Raw genomic sequence first — 16803 nt, 5'->3', positions numbered from 1 at the left:
ACTATATATGAGAAATCTCGAGGCAAGCAACGGCTTGGCTGTGCTTCTTGCATTGTTAAATTCATAGGCAGATCGCCTGTCCGTTTGCCTACTAAGTCAATAAAAAAAAAATCCGTCTTACTGCCATTTATTAATAATTATTTCTAAAGCAACTTCTCTATTAAATTATGGACATCAACGACGTGTGATCTACATGTTACTTACTTAGTGTTAAGTCAGTAGAGCACAGTATAGTACTCAGGAGTAATGTAGCTTCCTAGTAATGAAAAAAAAATCGATTAGTTAGTCCACTCATCCCGGCGGATTAACGTGCTCAAACAAGCCCTTCAGCTTTATAATATATTAGGTAGAGATTAAAAACAAAGATAGCAAAGATGGGTACGAAACGTCTTATCACTTGTGAAAATCTGAAACAAACTACAAAGACAATAACATTAAAACAAATTATGTCTGAATAACAAAATAAAAACTTAGTAAACATTATTATTTACGGGCATTGCAATGTGAATTCACTGCGCCTGATGGTAAAAATCTTGAGTTTGTACTGACAAAAGATGATCTATACTGATTTCTTAGGTTTACGTGAGTGTTAGACAATGAAATTAACCTACTTTTCGGATTCTATCGCGGTTTTTTATATTTTAGTTTTCTCCCGACGTTTCGAAGACTGCAGCCTTCATGGTCACGGGGGGGACGGAAGAATGAAGGCTGCAAAGTCTTCAAAACGTCGGGAGAAAATTAAAATATAAAAAACTGCGATAGAATCCGAAAATTAGTTTAATTTCAATGATCTATATTAATATCATAAAGGTCGATTTACATCAAACGAACATAGAGCTAGAGCTAGAACAAGAGCATTCTTTCGTAATCTTTTAGTGTAAACGAAAGCTAGAGGTATCGATTTACATCAAACGAACATAGAGCTAGAGCTAGAACAAGAGCATTCTTTCGTAATCTTTTAGTGTAAACAAAAGCTAGATCGAATGTTCTTTGCTCATTCGTGTCAATTCTGTGGTTAGTATTGGTAGTGCTTCGTTATGTCTGACTCTGACAGCGATATCATTATTGCAAGTGCTGCATTTATTATTTTGTCGCAAAAACTCAAAAATAAAAGAAGGAAGAGACGTTGGTGGGTTACAAATTTAATGCATCGAAGGAAACTGGATAATGTAGGTGAAACAATGACGGATATGCAAAAACAAGAAGAAAGTGGACAATTCCAAAACTTTTGTATAATGGCGCCAGAGGATTTTGATCATTTACTATCTCTGACCAGCGAAAAATTCGAAAATCAAGTACGAATTTTAGAGACTCGATTCCTGCATATGACAAACTAGCAGTGACTTTGCGATTTTTGGCAACTGGAGATTCCTATGAAAGCCTCATGTATTTTACTAAAATGTCTAAATCGACAATATGTAATGCTATATCTGAAGTATGTGCAGCAATAAATGAAGCATTGCAAGACTATGCTAAGGTAAGTAAAGTTATTACTTTTATACATACCTACACACCTATTATCACGACCGTAATTATTAGTGAAAGTAAGTAAATAAACTAAGACAATTTATTTTAAGATATTTATTTAAAAAAACACAATCAGAGAACTTAAATAAACAAAAAGTAACTAGAAAAGATATACATGTTACTTAAAATGTTTAATAAAATGCAGCAAAGACTCGCTGGTTTCTTCAGTTGCGGTATCATCCGGAATGTGTAATTGTTGGTCTAAATTGACATTACTTTCTGAACTGGCTTCCATTTGGTTGGGTGGAGGGGATTGATCTGAGGCTACAGAATACACAATGCAAGTATTTTGTGAACTGTTTGAATATGAAGACATCGGAGTTGATGCTAAATTTGACTCATAATCAAATTTCCCCAAATCAGCGTCGAACAGTATATTATTTATGTAACATACGCTTTCGTCCTTTTTGAGTATTCGCGATGTTTTGAAGCAACATGATTTCCAAAAGCTTGACTCTTGTCCCTTATCTTTGAATCATGTGTGTCTTTTAAAATACGGTAGGCTTCGGCTACTCGAGGGTCTTCATGTTTTGATTTTTTTGGTGGTATTGTGTGGCCAGATTGCAGTGATGTTGATGGTTGCCATTGTGGTGTGGTATTTATTGACCCTACTGAAGCTGCAGGTTGTGAATGTGTTGTTGAATCTGACTGTGTATCTGCATTAGGGTCCACTACCGGAGTTTCTTGTCCAATTCGCTCATTCTCCTGCTCATCAGCCTGTAAAAAAACGGTTTAATTAATATACACCCTAAAATAATTTTTTATTCATTTCAGACACCGTCAACAGAAGAAGAATGGCTATCAATCGCTCAGGAATTCAATAAGAAGTGGAATTTTCCAAACTGTATTGGCGCTGTAGACGGGAAACACTGCGTCATACAAGCACCTATTAACAGCGGAAGCGACTTTTTTAATTATAAATCCACATTCAGTGTGGTGTTAATGGCCATAGTAGACGCTAACTACAATTTTATATTCGCCGATATTGGTTGTCAGGGCAGAATATCAGATGGCGGAGTTTTCAGAAACACTTCTTTCTATCAGAAACTACAAAATAATGAATTAAATTTGCCCAATGACCAAAGCCTTCCAGGAAGACAACAGAATATGCCATTCGTATTTTTTAGCAGATGATGCATTCCCATTACAAAGACACATCATGAAGCCGTATCCTGGTACTCATGCCAGGGGATCCGAAAAACGAATTTACAACTACCGTTTGTCTAGAGCAAGACGAATAGTAGAAAATGCATTTGGCATTCTTTCAGCAGTTTTTCGTGTATTGCGAAAACCTATGTTGCTACAACCTGATAAAGCATCTCTCGTCGTAATAACCTGCGTGTACCTACATAATTATTTGATGAAAAGGAAAGCTTCTAGGAAGCTGTATAATTCACCGGGCATGATGGACAGAATTGAAGATGACGTCGTCATTCCAGGCCAGTGGAGAAATATGGACCGTTTATCATCATTTCTCCCGTTACCCAACACTGGACGAAGACACACTTTGCAATGTGAAAATATCCGGAAAGAATTTTCAGACTATTTTAATTTGACTAATATTTTGCCATGGCAAAACAATATTGCATAATGAAAGCGATATGTTACTTTATAAAAGCGTAAATAACCTAACCTAAAATTATGGTAGAATACCCAATAAATAAACGTAACTACCTACTTACCATGTTTTTATTTTGGTTAGTGTCGAAATCAATTGTTTTCCTCGGTTTATATTTGTCCATCAAAAAGTGCATGCTTGTAAATGCAAACCATTTAGAATTATAAATACAATCGGCACCGCTGCCTGACTTCGTACTCATTGTTTTTTTCCTTTCCCGGCGGTAAGATGCAAGAAGCGAGTCCATCTTTTTTTGTACCTCTTCAACATTACATTCCAGTTGTTTTGCGATTTCCCGCCAAGCATCTTGTTTGAAAGTTGTATTTTTATAGTTTTCATACGTCGGATCCCACAGACATCTGAAATTGCGGTAGGCTTCTATCATTAATAAACATTTTTCTTGAGACCAATCCATAACTTAATCGATAAGATACGTAAACAATCGCTAGAACACTAAAACGCTTTGATGAGACCGCTCAGTGGCGCGAGCACGTCCGAACACGCTAGAACGCTCTAAGCAACTGTTCGCGCGCTCTTGCGCCGTTTACATCAAGCGAGCGAGCATTCTTAGAATATTCCATAGAATCTTTGCGAACGCACTAAGAACAACGAAGGAATGCTCTACGCCTGTTTACACTAGAAGAATTAGCTGTAGTGGGGATAGAATGAGCATTCGCTCGTTTGATGTAAATCGACCTTAAGGGGTAAAGTTTGTAAGTTTGTTTGTAGGTTTGTACAATCTCCGGAACTAGTGACCGATTTTGTAATTTCTTTCACTAATAGTAAGCTATATAACTCCTGAGTGCTGTGGGTTTTTTTGATTTGAATGACGAGACGAGCTTGCCGTTCGCCTGATGGTAAGCGATACGATCGCCCATACACAGAAGAAACACCATCCAACACCTTGAATTATAAAGTATTGTTTGGTATTCCACACTCGCCATCCTTAGACATGAGGTGGTAAGTCTTATGTCCAGTAGTTACACTGGCTACAATGTCCTTCAAACCCGAACATAACAGTGACTACACACTGTTGCTTGGCGGTAGAAATGGACATTGCAGTGGTACCTATCCACGCGGACTGACCAGACCTACCACCAATCAGGCTATTTTTTATCCAAGAAAATATTTACAAGCGGACGAACGCGCCACCGTCGTAAATATAGATATATAAGATAGATAACTATGTTACAACATTTATGTAATATAAAACGAAATAGTAAGTATGTCCTCTAAATATAAACGAAGCAAAAACATTTTATATGCATATAATATGTTAAAAATAATAATGACGAATTAATGCTAACTTCAAGACTGCATACAAAATAAATTTAGTCCCAACTATTAAAGACGTGGTAAAATATAAAAGTAAACTTATGATAGCCTAGTTGGGTGTAGAACGGACTGCTGTGACGAATGTCAGGTTCAAATCCCAAGGGCACAGACCTCTTACTTTTCTTTAATTATGTGTGTATTCTTTGTGAATTATCGCTTGCTTTAAGATAAATATTGTGAGCAAATCTACATACCTGAGAAGTTCTCCATAGGAATTTTGAGGATGTGTGAAGTGTAACAATCCGCACTAAGCCAGCGTGGTGGACTAAGGCCTTATTCCTCTCAATAATAGAGAAGGCCTGTACCCAGCAGTGGGACAGTATATAATACAGTGATATAATCACGTAATGGAACGGTATTCACACAGTGAAAATTGAGTCCATTAGTTGCATCCCTGCCTACACCTTCGGGGGAAAACACATGGGCTTAATGTATGGGCTATGTCTGACGAAACCTACTTTTATGTTATTTAGAACGTGTATTGCATTTTAATTCAATTATTCGCATTCCTTTGGCAATGTCAATAAAAAAACTTCTTAATGAAACAATACGAATGCTGAACATACTTCCCATACGTATGCAGATCCTGTTGGTGTTAAGGTTTAAACCTTCGATATTCAAGGAGTTTGTACCGTCAGCCGCAAAAGTTGCTGAATACATTCGAAACTAACAATAACTTTCTTCGAAATATTTTGTTTTTATCTTATAAAGTAAACCCTTTGAAGTTTATTTGAATAAAAACCATTGGACACAAAAATTTAAAGGGATTTGAAATTTTAAATTTGTTCAGCTATTTTGATGCTGACTGTACCTTCATGACGCGTAGAATTCTGATTATAGTTTCAATGGAATTGAATTTTAATTGAAATATGTTAAGTCGAACATCAATTGCTTTCCCGTGCCAAAAATTGGAAGGAAATCGAATTTTCTAGAAGCCAACAGTTTTTTACCACCAGACCGGCGTTATCAATAAGTAAATTGTTAATTCACGTAACTTTATTATCCACATATATGAGAGAGCAGAACGGTGTGCAAAGAAAATCCACCCATAGTTTCACGAAGGTTGGGCGAAAAGGGTAACTAAAAATATGGCATAGTTTGACAGCCTCCGCGCGTCTTCACTCATGTTTGTTGGAAACGCACACGCAATATGTAATCGATTTATGTTTGAATAAAATTGATTAGAAGAAAACCACAGATACTATTAGTCTATGACATCCCTGACCCCAATTATTTGCCGTTAGTAATGCAGATTATTGCGGATAAAATTGTTTTAGCCGCAGCACAGACGCTGTCAACTTTTTGCCATAAAAATACTACTATATAGACTTTGCAGCTTACGGGCGACTTCAAACTAGTCGCCTGCAGCTGCGCTGCTTTATAAATCCATATAAAACACGCGCGACTGCCGCGCTGCACTCGCATTGCTTCCGCGCGGCATTTAGAAGCAAATGAAAGGCACTCTTAGTTCTTTTACTTTAGCTTCGTTTAGATTGTAGCAAATCTTTTAGACTTATAAAGCAGCGCGTCTGCGCGCGGCTAAATTGGAGTAGCCCTAAGAAATTGCAGAACTAGTGTATCGTTCCTCGCTAAGTTGAAAGTGTTTGCGCGGTGTTTAATATTGATATCGAAGGCACTTCTCTTGCGTATAAATATAATTTACAAGAAATCGTGACAAATTACCCGTAATTTATAAATTATTCAAAGAAGGCATTCCTGTTTTCATATATAGAGGTTGGATTAATTGTAGATACAAATCATGGCCATTTTATATACTATAAGTACAACTCAGTTAAAAATACTATAAGAAACATTTAATATGATTTAAAATACAACCAAATCGTAGAAACAAACATTGTGTTCTTTTGACCTAATAAAATTCAACCAATAGGTCACCCATCACTTATTATTCTGCCTACACAAAACAGCTCATGTTATTAAAAGGTTAACCGGTTTTTTCAATATCCTTTTCATTTGGTTAACTTCTACACGGGTTACTCTTATAGCAATAAGGGTTATGGGTTAATCATCATCATCAGCCACATAAAGTCCACAGCTGAACATAGGCCTCCCCCAAAGGTCTCCAGACGGGCCTGTCGAAAGCGGCCTGCATCCAAGGCGTTCCATCGACCTTTTTCTCGACGCGACGTCTATCCACCTTGCAGGTGAACGGCCAGCGCAAAATTGTTAATATGTTGTTATGTTAGGCTCCAAACAATATAAAACAAAGTAAATCAATCGAGATATTTAAAACAAGGCTAAGAAGCTTTTAAATGCATGTAAAGATTGAGCTAACCATAATTTTAAAAACTTTAATTACCTAACACTCACTATAAGTGGGTATCTTGTTTTTAATGAGTAAATAAATTTTCTAAACCCAAACTCAAATATTACTGATTAATTCAAACGAGTAACAGAAGAGTAAAAAATAAAAAAAATACATACTTATCTTATTTTTATTAACTTATCTTTCGGTTTTTGACCTAACCGTAAAAAACAATCTAGGTTAAACCTTCAAAAGGGTAACCTTTTCGGTCCCTGAACTATACAGTCAATTATAAACATACCTACATATAAAGTTTGTATAGTGTTTATTATGCAGAAGCGTCGCTAGTCATTTCGCCACTAGCAGTCCACTGGTGCAGAATGCAGGCAATACCAAAACTACCAATATTGGAATTTACCGACGATGCACTGGAGAGCATCAGGAAGTGTCACAATTTGCACGACCCTGGAAGGATGGAGGAAGCCGTGGATATTTTGTGCGAATGGATTCAGAAACAGGAGCATTTTCTCAGAAAGGATTTTCGTATGTATTTTTTCTTATATTTTTAAGTGCACTTAGGATTTTTTTTTATTGGTTGATTTTAATTTATTGTCGATTTACCAGGAATTTTTTGTATGTATTTTATAGAATATATACTGTTACGATTTATTTTTGGAATTAGATTGGTTTTTGATTATTTAATAAATATTAACAAAATCTAGTAAGAAAATAATATCACAAAAAATAAAATAAAAATATCACCGCACTGAGGTCTTGGGTTCGAATCCCGGGTCGGGAAAATGACATTGAGATTTTTTGCTCAGTATCAGACCGTAGTCTAGTATCTGTGCCCAATATGGGGATAGGCTCGCCCCCTATCACATGGGACGGAGCACATGGCAAAAAGTGAGTGCCTTGATTGCACCTCTGTCTACCCCTTCGGTGATAAAGCGTGATGAAATAATTTTTAGCTCGAGATTATTTGGAACGGATAATAATATCAACTAAAGGATCTTTGGAAAAAGCTAAAGTACGCTTGGATAAAATTTGTACGATGAAAACTCTGGCCCCTAAATATTTCCAAGATCAAGATCTGAGGGATGTGAAGCATGTTTTAGATGGATTGTAAGTACTTATTCATTTAAAGTTGCCTATTAGACAACGTAATATGTTTTTTTTTTTGTGTAACCCACCCCGCAGTCCACACCTGGGAAAACTTGCGAATGGGGTACTGGAATCTTCCGGCTTAACTTCAGAGTCCTAGAGGAAAGTTGGGAGTTGATAGCTGGAAAAAACGTGTGGGGGATAAAGAGACCTCTTAGTTGGGAAGAGGGGAGAAGGCCAGGAACTGATCGGGCACCCTTATAGGCCCTTGGCTCAGGGGGGTGGAATCATAATGTGGGTTTTGTTATCACAATTTTCCTGTTAGGTCATTCTGTGTGCCCATTTCTAATGCTCAGCCCCGTTTGATGCTCAAAGGAGTCGAAATTAATTCAAATCCTTTCTGCCAATAAATACAACTTGATTAATCTCTCTCACCATTTAGAAAAAAAATATTATAACCAAATTTATATTGAGACTTGCTTTTGCTCGCGGCTTCGCCCGCGTGAAGTTGTTTTCCGAGATTTTTTTTTCTGACTTACTTGATAGTATATATCGTTATATTATAATATTGACACAAAATCATTACAAATTGTAGCCTATGTGTTATTTTGATGTATAACCAATATTACTGTAAAGTTTCATCCAAATCAGTTCAGTATTTTTTTTGTGAAAGAGGAACAAACATATATACATCCATCCCCACAATCTTTCGCATTTAAAATTTCAGTTGTATAATATAGAATTCAAGTTGTTTAGGCCTTGCGCTATCCCTCAGTTAAGTCACGAAACAGTCTTATTTGGGATAACCTAACGTATGTATCGTATGTATTTGGAATATTAATGTTGCATACATTATTTAACCAACGCAAAACGTTCGGAGTTTTATTGTTGCCTAATAAAAATGCATTTTGCATTTTTATTCCTTGGTTTTACTTTAACAATGACGAAATCAGTTTGTTGAAGAATTACCTTATGGAAAACAGTACTTTAAATATCTTACACTTTAAGTGATATTGGGTTTTTTATTTAGTATCAGCTGGGAGTCTGGGATTCGTGCTAGATGGTGATAGACTCGCCCCTTATCAGGTCGTAAGAGGGAACGAAAAATTAGGTCCCCTGGTTGCACCTCTGCCTATCCTTTCAGGAATAAAGGCATAAAGTCTTTCCCAGCCCCACAACCTCCACTACAACTCTTGTAAGCCAGGATCAGCAGTGGCACGCTATGACACCGAGCAGTGAAGCTCGGCGAAAACTAATTTGTCAGTATCCCGCAACGAAATTAATCATATAGAAAGATAGGGAGGAGTTGGAAATATTAATTGTCCACTTCCATAGCAAAGCGGGAGACAAAATAATGAACTAAGGAGGCATTGTCGGATAAAGGCATTAAAGGCATGATGTATGTGTTTTAATTACATAGATCCAGTAATCAACCAGTAAGACACACAAATATATCCTTACTAGTTAGTAAGGAATATAGGTATTTATTTATTTAAGGACCTCCAACGAAGGATACACGGCATATAATAAAATCAATGTCGTAGCATTTTTACAATTAGCAATGTGACGTGCCTCTTCAAGTATAAGAGATTACAGCATGCGAATTTATATATTAGTACAGGGCCAAAAATAATAATATTTGTTATTAATATTATTATATTTAGATATATAAGTAGAAACTTAAAACAGACAAAGAAGGATAAAACATAATAAAAAGTGACAAAACATTACATTCCCTAATGATGTTTCCATCTCACTTCTTACTAATATAAAAGCAAATTTTTGTAAAATCAAGATTTTTGTTAGATGTAAACTCGAAAACCTCTAGACGGACTTGAATTTGATACCCGGGTAGACCATTTCCTAGATTAATAGGCTTTATCCTGGTAATTTGCTCCCGCAAAAATATCTCAATCTCATAATCACATTTTATTATAAATGACGCTGATGTTGAACATGACGCTGTAGATCGTTATTGTGATTTATGATATTATGTGGCAATCAAGGTCAGGGGCACTATTCCGTCTATAGGAGCGAATTCATCTTTTTGCAATTAAGGACGTTTTATTTGAATGATAGCTTTGATAGCCGAATGGGTAAGAGTCATAAAATCTCCTAATTACCTATCCGGTCATCAAAATTGTCTTTCGATTAGAACGTCCGTTATTGCAAAAAGACGGATATATCCCCTTAGACGGAATAAGGTCCCCTGCCCTTAAGTCTTTTCTTGTTGGCGAAGTCGCAAGCAAAACAGAACATCATTTTTTTTTTTATTTGTGCACAGCAAAGTGACCCTAGTGATGGTAAGTAGAGTGGGGTAATAGAAGGTCGACTAACGAAAGATTTATACAGTCGATACAATTATGCTGGCCTATTGGAACCGGGTATTCAGTCTTATCCCGGAATGCGACATACATGGGCTACTATGGTGGGTTTTAACACCTTGTGTACTGGTCGCTATCCGGGTGAATATAAATATATCCTACCACCAGAATAAATAATCAGTCCTAAAACTACAGTTAAAATTGAATTGCCAATTCGCAACAAGGAATTATCCAGCAAAATAAAATGTATAATCAGTCCTAAAAATAGACTAAAAATCGAACTCACAAATTATTCGCAACAAGCAAACATCAATGTCAAAACAACTGAGTTACCTTAGTTATCTAAGTAATAACAATAGTGATAAGCAGGCTATAGGTCAAAATTATAATGTCAACCATTGTCCTCATTCAACAATTAATGTAGACACAATAGCAGTAAATTAATGAAACACTTTGATAAAGAATATAAGCATCGATGAACTTCTTAAATCACGACCTGTTACTTCTTTGACAGTAAGAAAGTTACTAAAGGTTATGAAAGAATATTGTAGTGGACTGTATAAATAAATTTCTAGTTTCCTCCACTGGCATTTTTGTCTTAGGCGAAACAAGTTCTAGTGATAATTTAAAGGACTTATTACGACTTTCTCGAAGCCTCTCCGGGATCTAGGTTATTGTAGTCTTTTTATGAGTTGTATCTAGAGGCATGTAGAAGGCAAATTTTTCAATAATGTTGACATAGATAATAATCCAGAGACAATAAATATAGCTTATGTCCAAGGCTTTTTTTGTTTGGTGCCAATGGCCTTTTCAGATCCACTAATTTCGTACTTCCAGCTTGATTCAATATTGGGGTTAAGGGGCTGGGAAAAGAAGTTGTATTATTGCGAATAATATGGGCAATGTGTGCATTATTAATATATTTTGAAACAAACAACCAGATACTACTTTTGCTTAAATTATGACGGATGTTGTGGCAACTCTTATGGCTCTTAATTTTATTTATAAAAAACTGTCTATATGTGCCTGTAGAATATGTTAAGATCGAAAGTGAGGTACTAGAGGGGCCTACTCCCAACATTGGGTCTCTAAAGATTGTGGGCTTCGAGATAAAGTTATTTTTCGGATTTTATGGCGTTTTAAAGTTCTGGTGTTTCCTCACGGAGCTTAAACAAATGTTGTAAATGATAATGACAAATAAGGAAAGACGTATAACCGCTAACGCCTGCTCGTATTTTTAAAGCCTGAATATGAGCAATTGTGTCATCTCCTATTAAGTGATTCGCCCAACTATTAAATTGATTGTAATATTAACAACGTTGTATGAATTTGAGTGATTAATCTTTAACAATTAGTTTAAAACAACGATTTTCTAAGGAAAATATAAAACGTAGCGCAGGTGCTGTCAACTGCTTCATCAGAAGTATATCACGGACACTCATAAAAGCTTCCAATAGACCAGAGATAGATTATTAAAATCTTTGAAATTAAACTAATTCATGGTCACGGGGGGGTCCCCCCCGTGACCATGAAGGCTGCAAAGTCTTCGAAACGTCGGGAGAAAAATAAAAAACAAAAAACCGCGATAGAATCCGAAAAATTAGTTTAATTTCAATGTCTAACATTCGCGTAAATATAAGAAATCATTATTAAAATCTTTATTTTTCAACAGCAAATTCTTCGTCCTTCCAAAATTCGCGCCGGATTACTATCGTGTATACTTCGTGAAAGGGTACGCAAAACATATAACAGCAAATGATTTCCAGGCATTCTACAAATACAGTATAAGGGTAAGTGGTGTTTTAAATATTTGTCCGCGTTGAAGGTTTTGTCAGCATCTAAAGGCAAGGGAGTATAGTATCCAGATAGTCTCAACTGACGACAGATCTCTCGACAGCTATGCCGGGCTTCCAAAGCGGATGTACAGGCTGATTTCTGAATGCTACATAACTTAGAATATGGATTTTACATTTTGCTGAACTCCCTACTTGGGCTATGCTATCCTAATACTTGATAGTAATATACAATGAAGGATCAGTGGAATCAAAAACCATCTTGTTACATCTGATGTCTAGAATTTAGGATGCCGATGCAACATAATTCTACCGTGTGGTATAAGGGATTGGGTTCCTTTTCCGCCAGAGATCTAATCTTGGAAAAATGTTCGAAAAACTCAAGGGTTTGACTAAAATAAAAAAAATACCGCGCTACGGCCCCGACCACATAATATAAGCAGTAATTACTAAACCAAAAATATTCATCATTCCTCATAGTGGTGAAATTTCTAATAGTCTATCATTTCTCTTCCAGTTTTGTGAATATTGGATGAAACATGACTACTTCAATGGTTTCATTTTGGTCCTCGACTTTACTCATAAGGATCTAAATATCTTGGAATTTATTACTAACAACAACCCTAGCGAGCTACATCAGCACATAGTGGCTTATATGGTAAGTGAGAAAGTTATACACGTACCTGCAGGCGCAACGTTCATCGCCTACCTGGAAGGTGGAAAGACGACCTGGTCAAGGATGCAGGCCGATTATAACAAGTTCGAAAAGAAATCATTAGGAAAAGCTTATGTTCAGTGGACTTTTAAAGACTGAAGATGAAGATAGTGATTAGAATGTATTTATTTATGTAAATGTATAATCAGACGAGCAAGCGGCTTGCTTGATAGTCAAGACTGCTCATAAATAATTGTAACATAAACTAGGCCTTGAAATATGTTTTAATGCTATTGCATTACGTGGCTTTGCGATATGCAGGTCACCCTGAGACATGAGATATTATATTGTCTCATAATGCTCAGAAATATACTAACTACAATATGTTTCAAACCAGAACATAAACCATCTAGGTTATTTTACTATGCGTAATGAGCCAGGTTAATACCAAACAGGTTTTCTATTTTTATCCATTAGATCACATAAGTCATGCTGCTATATACTATAAGAAATTAATATGAATTAAAAACAAGTCAGCTATTACAAATTATACGAATAAAAAATCAGTTTAATCTTCTACGTATCATAAACAAAAAATTAAGTCGTAAGTGCATAATATAGATTGATGTGTAACTAGATGATTTATTAATTCCAGAAAGTCTATGGAGCGAGGCTAAAAGGAATCCACATAGTGACATCCTCGAAGCTGGCGGATGCCTTAGTTTCATTCATAAAACCATTTTTTGGAGCAAAACTGGCAACCAGATTCCACGTCTATAAAAAAATGGATGATTTATTTGAAACAGTTCCTAGGGATATCTTCCCAATCGAATATGGCGGCAAAGAGAAAAGCATAGCAGAACTTCATGGTAATTTTTTATTGTCAACGATGTTCCAGATATCTGGGAGGTTATGGTTAACGTTACAATAATTAAACAAGTAAATAATACGTAGGATGACCTTCGTGAGGCAACATATAATACAGGCTATTGATTAGGAGTAATCAGGCTCGAACCCTAAGTCAGTGAAACTGTGTGAATTTTCCTAACAATGAGACTGATGGAGCCCGAGACTGCAAAAGAAGGCGGGCTTTAGACTAGTTAACCAAGCCATTCAAAATGTAAATCCAGGTTGCAAAACAGTCCTGTAATTGTAAAGAAGGATCTTGTAGGAACAAAGCTGTCTAACCAGATTTATAGGCCTTCCTATATTTTTTCTATCGTCATATGATTTCATGATTTAATTGACTTTATGTTTGTAAGATCTTTGAAATCTCAAATATATCAATAATAAAATCAAAAGTTGAATTATATCATATTTATTTCAGACAAATGGTTCGAAGTACTGAACTCAAAAGAACACAGAGAATACATAAAAGAAACCGTCAAAGCAGGAACTAATGAGTCAAGAAGATTGATAAACAAACTGAACGATGAATACTTAGGCATGCCGGGGACATTTAGAGTTTTAAAAATCGATTAATATACTATAACTAATTAATCTGCATATTGGTTTATTGTTAAAAGACTGGAATAGTTAGTTCTTGATCAGTAATCCGTACTGCAAATTATTTTCCAGGGGAGCCAATATTTAGTAAATAAAATAACATTATAGATGAATCTGGATATTTAGTTACTTTAAAATAATTGTTCAATGTAGTTATATGTAATCGCTACCTTAGACGATTTGCCAGAGGGTCCGATATAATTGTTCCACTTGTCACTCTCAATGGTGTCTCAATTATAACAACCAAAACGTGCCAGATTGAGAATAAAGGGGGAGGAAAGAGTCGATTATTATTAGTCTTAAAGATCCTACGGTAGGCTAAAGTTGTTATGGTAGAATATTTTTGTAATGTTGTCCGCAGCCGGGATATACTGCACGGACTGGCTAAGTACTATAGCGCTAAAAAAAACAATTTCTGATAATATGTTTTGTAAGGAATGAGGATACTGCAATAATAAGTATTGAAATGTGTAAAAAAATGTAATTTGGATGTGGCAGTGTAAAATTTACTTTATAACGATTTCTTAGATTTATGCGAATGTTTGACATTTAAATAAAACTACGTTACAGATTTTGTTGCTATATATTATTTGTTTAATTTTTACTACCGATATTGTGAAGACTTTGTAGCTTTTACGATTCCAAAGCTCGCCAGTAGTAATTTTATCACAATAATTTTAAATTTGCTTGAATCTCAAATTAATTTTAATTATTACGACCAACCGCGACGTTAAGAAACCTTCATGATCATAAGTGCGCTCCGTAAAATAATTTTGTTTAAATAAAAGTTATTTTACCACTGGTTAATGTTATCGTTGACATCATTATATATATTAAATAAAATATAATAGACTAGCTGACCCGACAGAAGTCCCGTCTTAAATAAATCTTCAGCGCGCATTCTGTCAATCGCTGACAGTTATTTCAAAGAATTGACAGTTATATAAAATCAATATTTTCGTTAAGTTTTTTTAAATTTTCAAATGTTCCGTGCAATTTTTTTATTTTTTTCTTTCATAAGAACCTTCTTCTGACAATAACAAACACAACAACAACAAAAAATAGTGAAATCGTTCCAGCTGTTCACGCGTGATGGCGTGACCAAGGTAAATGGGGATTCATTTTTAAATGGTTTTTAAACGGTTTTATTTAGCTCACCCCGTTTGTTTGTTTGGGTCAAATTTAGTAATTGAAATTTAACCCTCTTCCCGTTAACCGATTGATCTGAAATTTGGTATACGCCTTTGATTCTGGTGACAATACAATTATCCATATTCAATATTATTGTGAATCCAAGATGGCCGCCGCTACAAGATGGCGGACAACTTAGTTTTTTTCAATCCCATCAATATGGGTATCAAATGAAAGGGCTTGTCAAGTAGAATTCAGTGCACTATACAAAAACAAAATCAACGATGGCCACTGGTACAAAATGGCGGATAATGTAGTTTTCAATCCCATCAATATGGGTATCAAAATAAAGGGCTTGGTAAGTATAATACAGTATACAATACAAAATTACAATATGAATCTCCCACCCAAGTCAAGATCTGGTATCCTGTCGAGGACTGTGTGGCGTTAGGGTGGCTAAAAATGATACCTCCCTAGAGGTATATGTTAATGCCACCCAAGTTAAGGTAAAAGGTAAAAGCGTGCCGAGAACTGTATGGCATTAGGGTGGATAAAAATGATATGTCGTTAGCGTTTTCCCCTCAAGATTCAGGCACATCTTGTTGTACATAGCCTTGCCCCTCGATTGGACCTCTGGGGGGGTCGACCGTAAAAATGACCAGTCCTCATGGGAACAAAATGGTAACAACAAATTCTACAAAAAATAAAAACACAAAAAAGCAGAAAAAATACATAAAACAGAAACACTAATACCAGCTGATATCAATAAGACTGGGGGCTTACCAGCAGAATTAGAAATATTTGTGGGAGCAAAAGTCATGTTGCGGTCCAATATTGACGTTTCAAAGGGATTAGTTAATGGCGCTATAGGATATATCAACGAAATCGTTTGGCCCCTATTTCGTCGAACTCAGATGTACGCAACAGACGTACCTTCGGTTCGAATCGACTTTGCAAGAGACGGCGTATATCTTATACACCTGAAAGCCATACAGTTTCCAGCCAAATTTAATTACGGGACGGCTGAAAGACGAATGTTGCCCTTAATATTGTCATGGGCTTCCACGGTGCATAAAATGCAGGGCAGCACTGTGGATCACGCCGTCGTATACTTAGGCGCTAAACTATTTGAGGAAGGCCAAGCCTACGTTGCTCTTAGTAGAGTGAGATCTTTGGAGGGATTACGTATTGAAGAGTTTGACTGCAATAAACTAACAGGCAAGAAACCTTGCAATAATGAGGCACTCAACGAATTGAATAGAATGAGAAATAAAAACTAAAAACTTAAAAATAAAAAAGTAAAAAAAAATTTTTAAGTTAAACGGTTTTATATTGCAGATAAATGTACTAAAAGCTAAAAAATAATTTCATGGAAACAGTCATGGGTACCAATATGTATTTGTTGTATTTCCAAAATAAAGTAACTCGTAACCTACTCACTTTCTGGAAATATCTATGGTCACATAAATTCCTAAAAATGCAATATACATTTATGTAAACACCTACGACAAAAGATGTCATTTTTGAAATATACAAATTTTAAA

At 35.7% G+C, this 16803-nt stretch overlaps 2 protein-coding genes and 1 long non-coding RNA gene across 3 annotated transcripts; 2 read left to right on the top strand and 1 right to left on the bottom strand.

The window, feature by feature from the left end:
- Window positions 1–811: 811 nt before the first annotated feature.
- LOC115444141 lies at window positions 812–3208 on the top strand. Its single transcript, XR_005112132.1, has 2 exons — window positions 812–1477; window positions 2302–3208. It is a non-coding gene; the product is annotated as an uncharacterized LOC115444141 (long non-coding RNA).
- On the bottom strand, window positions 1471–3927 carry LOC115444139. Its single transcript, XM_037436916.1, has 2 exons — window positions 3210–3927; window positions 1471–2244 (listed from the first exon to the last, which is right to left on the bottom strand). Exons 1-2 carry the CDS (start codon window positions 3558–3560, stop codon window positions 1909–1911), a joined length of 687 nt encoding a protein of 228 aa, XP_037292813.1. The 5' UTR covers window positions 3561–3927; the 3' UTR covers window positions 1471–1908.
- A 3147-nt stretch (window positions 3928–7074) lies between these two features.
- LOC115448093 (alpha-tocopherol transfer protein-like) lies at window positions 7075–14712 on the top strand. Its single transcript, XM_030175393.2, has 6 exons — window positions 7075–7289; window positions 7718–7871; window positions 11847–11964; window positions 12485–12625; window positions 13278–13491; window positions 13950–14712. Exons 1-6 carry the CDS (start codon window positions 7127–7129, stop codon window positions 14102–14104), a joined length of 945 nt encoding a protein of 314 aa, XP_030031253.1. The 5' UTR covers window positions 7075–7126; the 3' UTR covers window positions 14105–14712.
- The last annotated feature ends 2091 nt before the right edge of the window (window positions 14713–16803 follow it).

The sequence above is a fragment of the Manduca sexta genome, chromosome 9 (assembly GCF_014839805.1).
Source record: "Manduca sexta isolate Smith_Timp_Sample1 chromosome 9, JHU_Msex_v1.0, whole genome shotgun sequence".
In the NCBI taxonomy this organism is placed as follows: domain Eukaryota; kingdom Metazoa; phylum Arthropoda; class Insecta; order Lepidoptera; family Sphingidae; genus Manduca; species Manduca sexta.
Note: the sequence above shows the minus strand (reverse complement) of the source record. Positions and strands in the feature narration are given on the sequence as shown.

Coding starts and splice junctions, on each gene's coding strand:
- LOC115444139 (XM_037436916.1), bottom strand. CDS start 3,560: ATGGATTGGTCTCAAGAAAAATGTTTATTAATGATAGAAGCCTACCGC. Junction 2,245..3,209: donor CTAACCAAAATAAAAACATG/GTAAGTAGGTAG, acceptor GTTTTTTTACAG/GCTGATGAGCAGGAGAATGA.
- LOC115448093 (XM_030175393.2), top strand. CDS start 7,127: ATGCAGGCAATACCAAAACTACCAATATTGGAATTTACCGACGATGCA. Junction 11,965..12,484: donor TCTACAAATACAGTATAAGG/GTAAGTGGTGTT, acceptor TTTCTCTTCCAG/TTTTGTGAATATTGGATGAA. Junction 12,626..13,277: donor AGCACATAGTGGCTTATATG/GTAAGTGAGAAA, acceptor TATTAATTCCAG/AAAGTCTATGGAGCGAGGCT.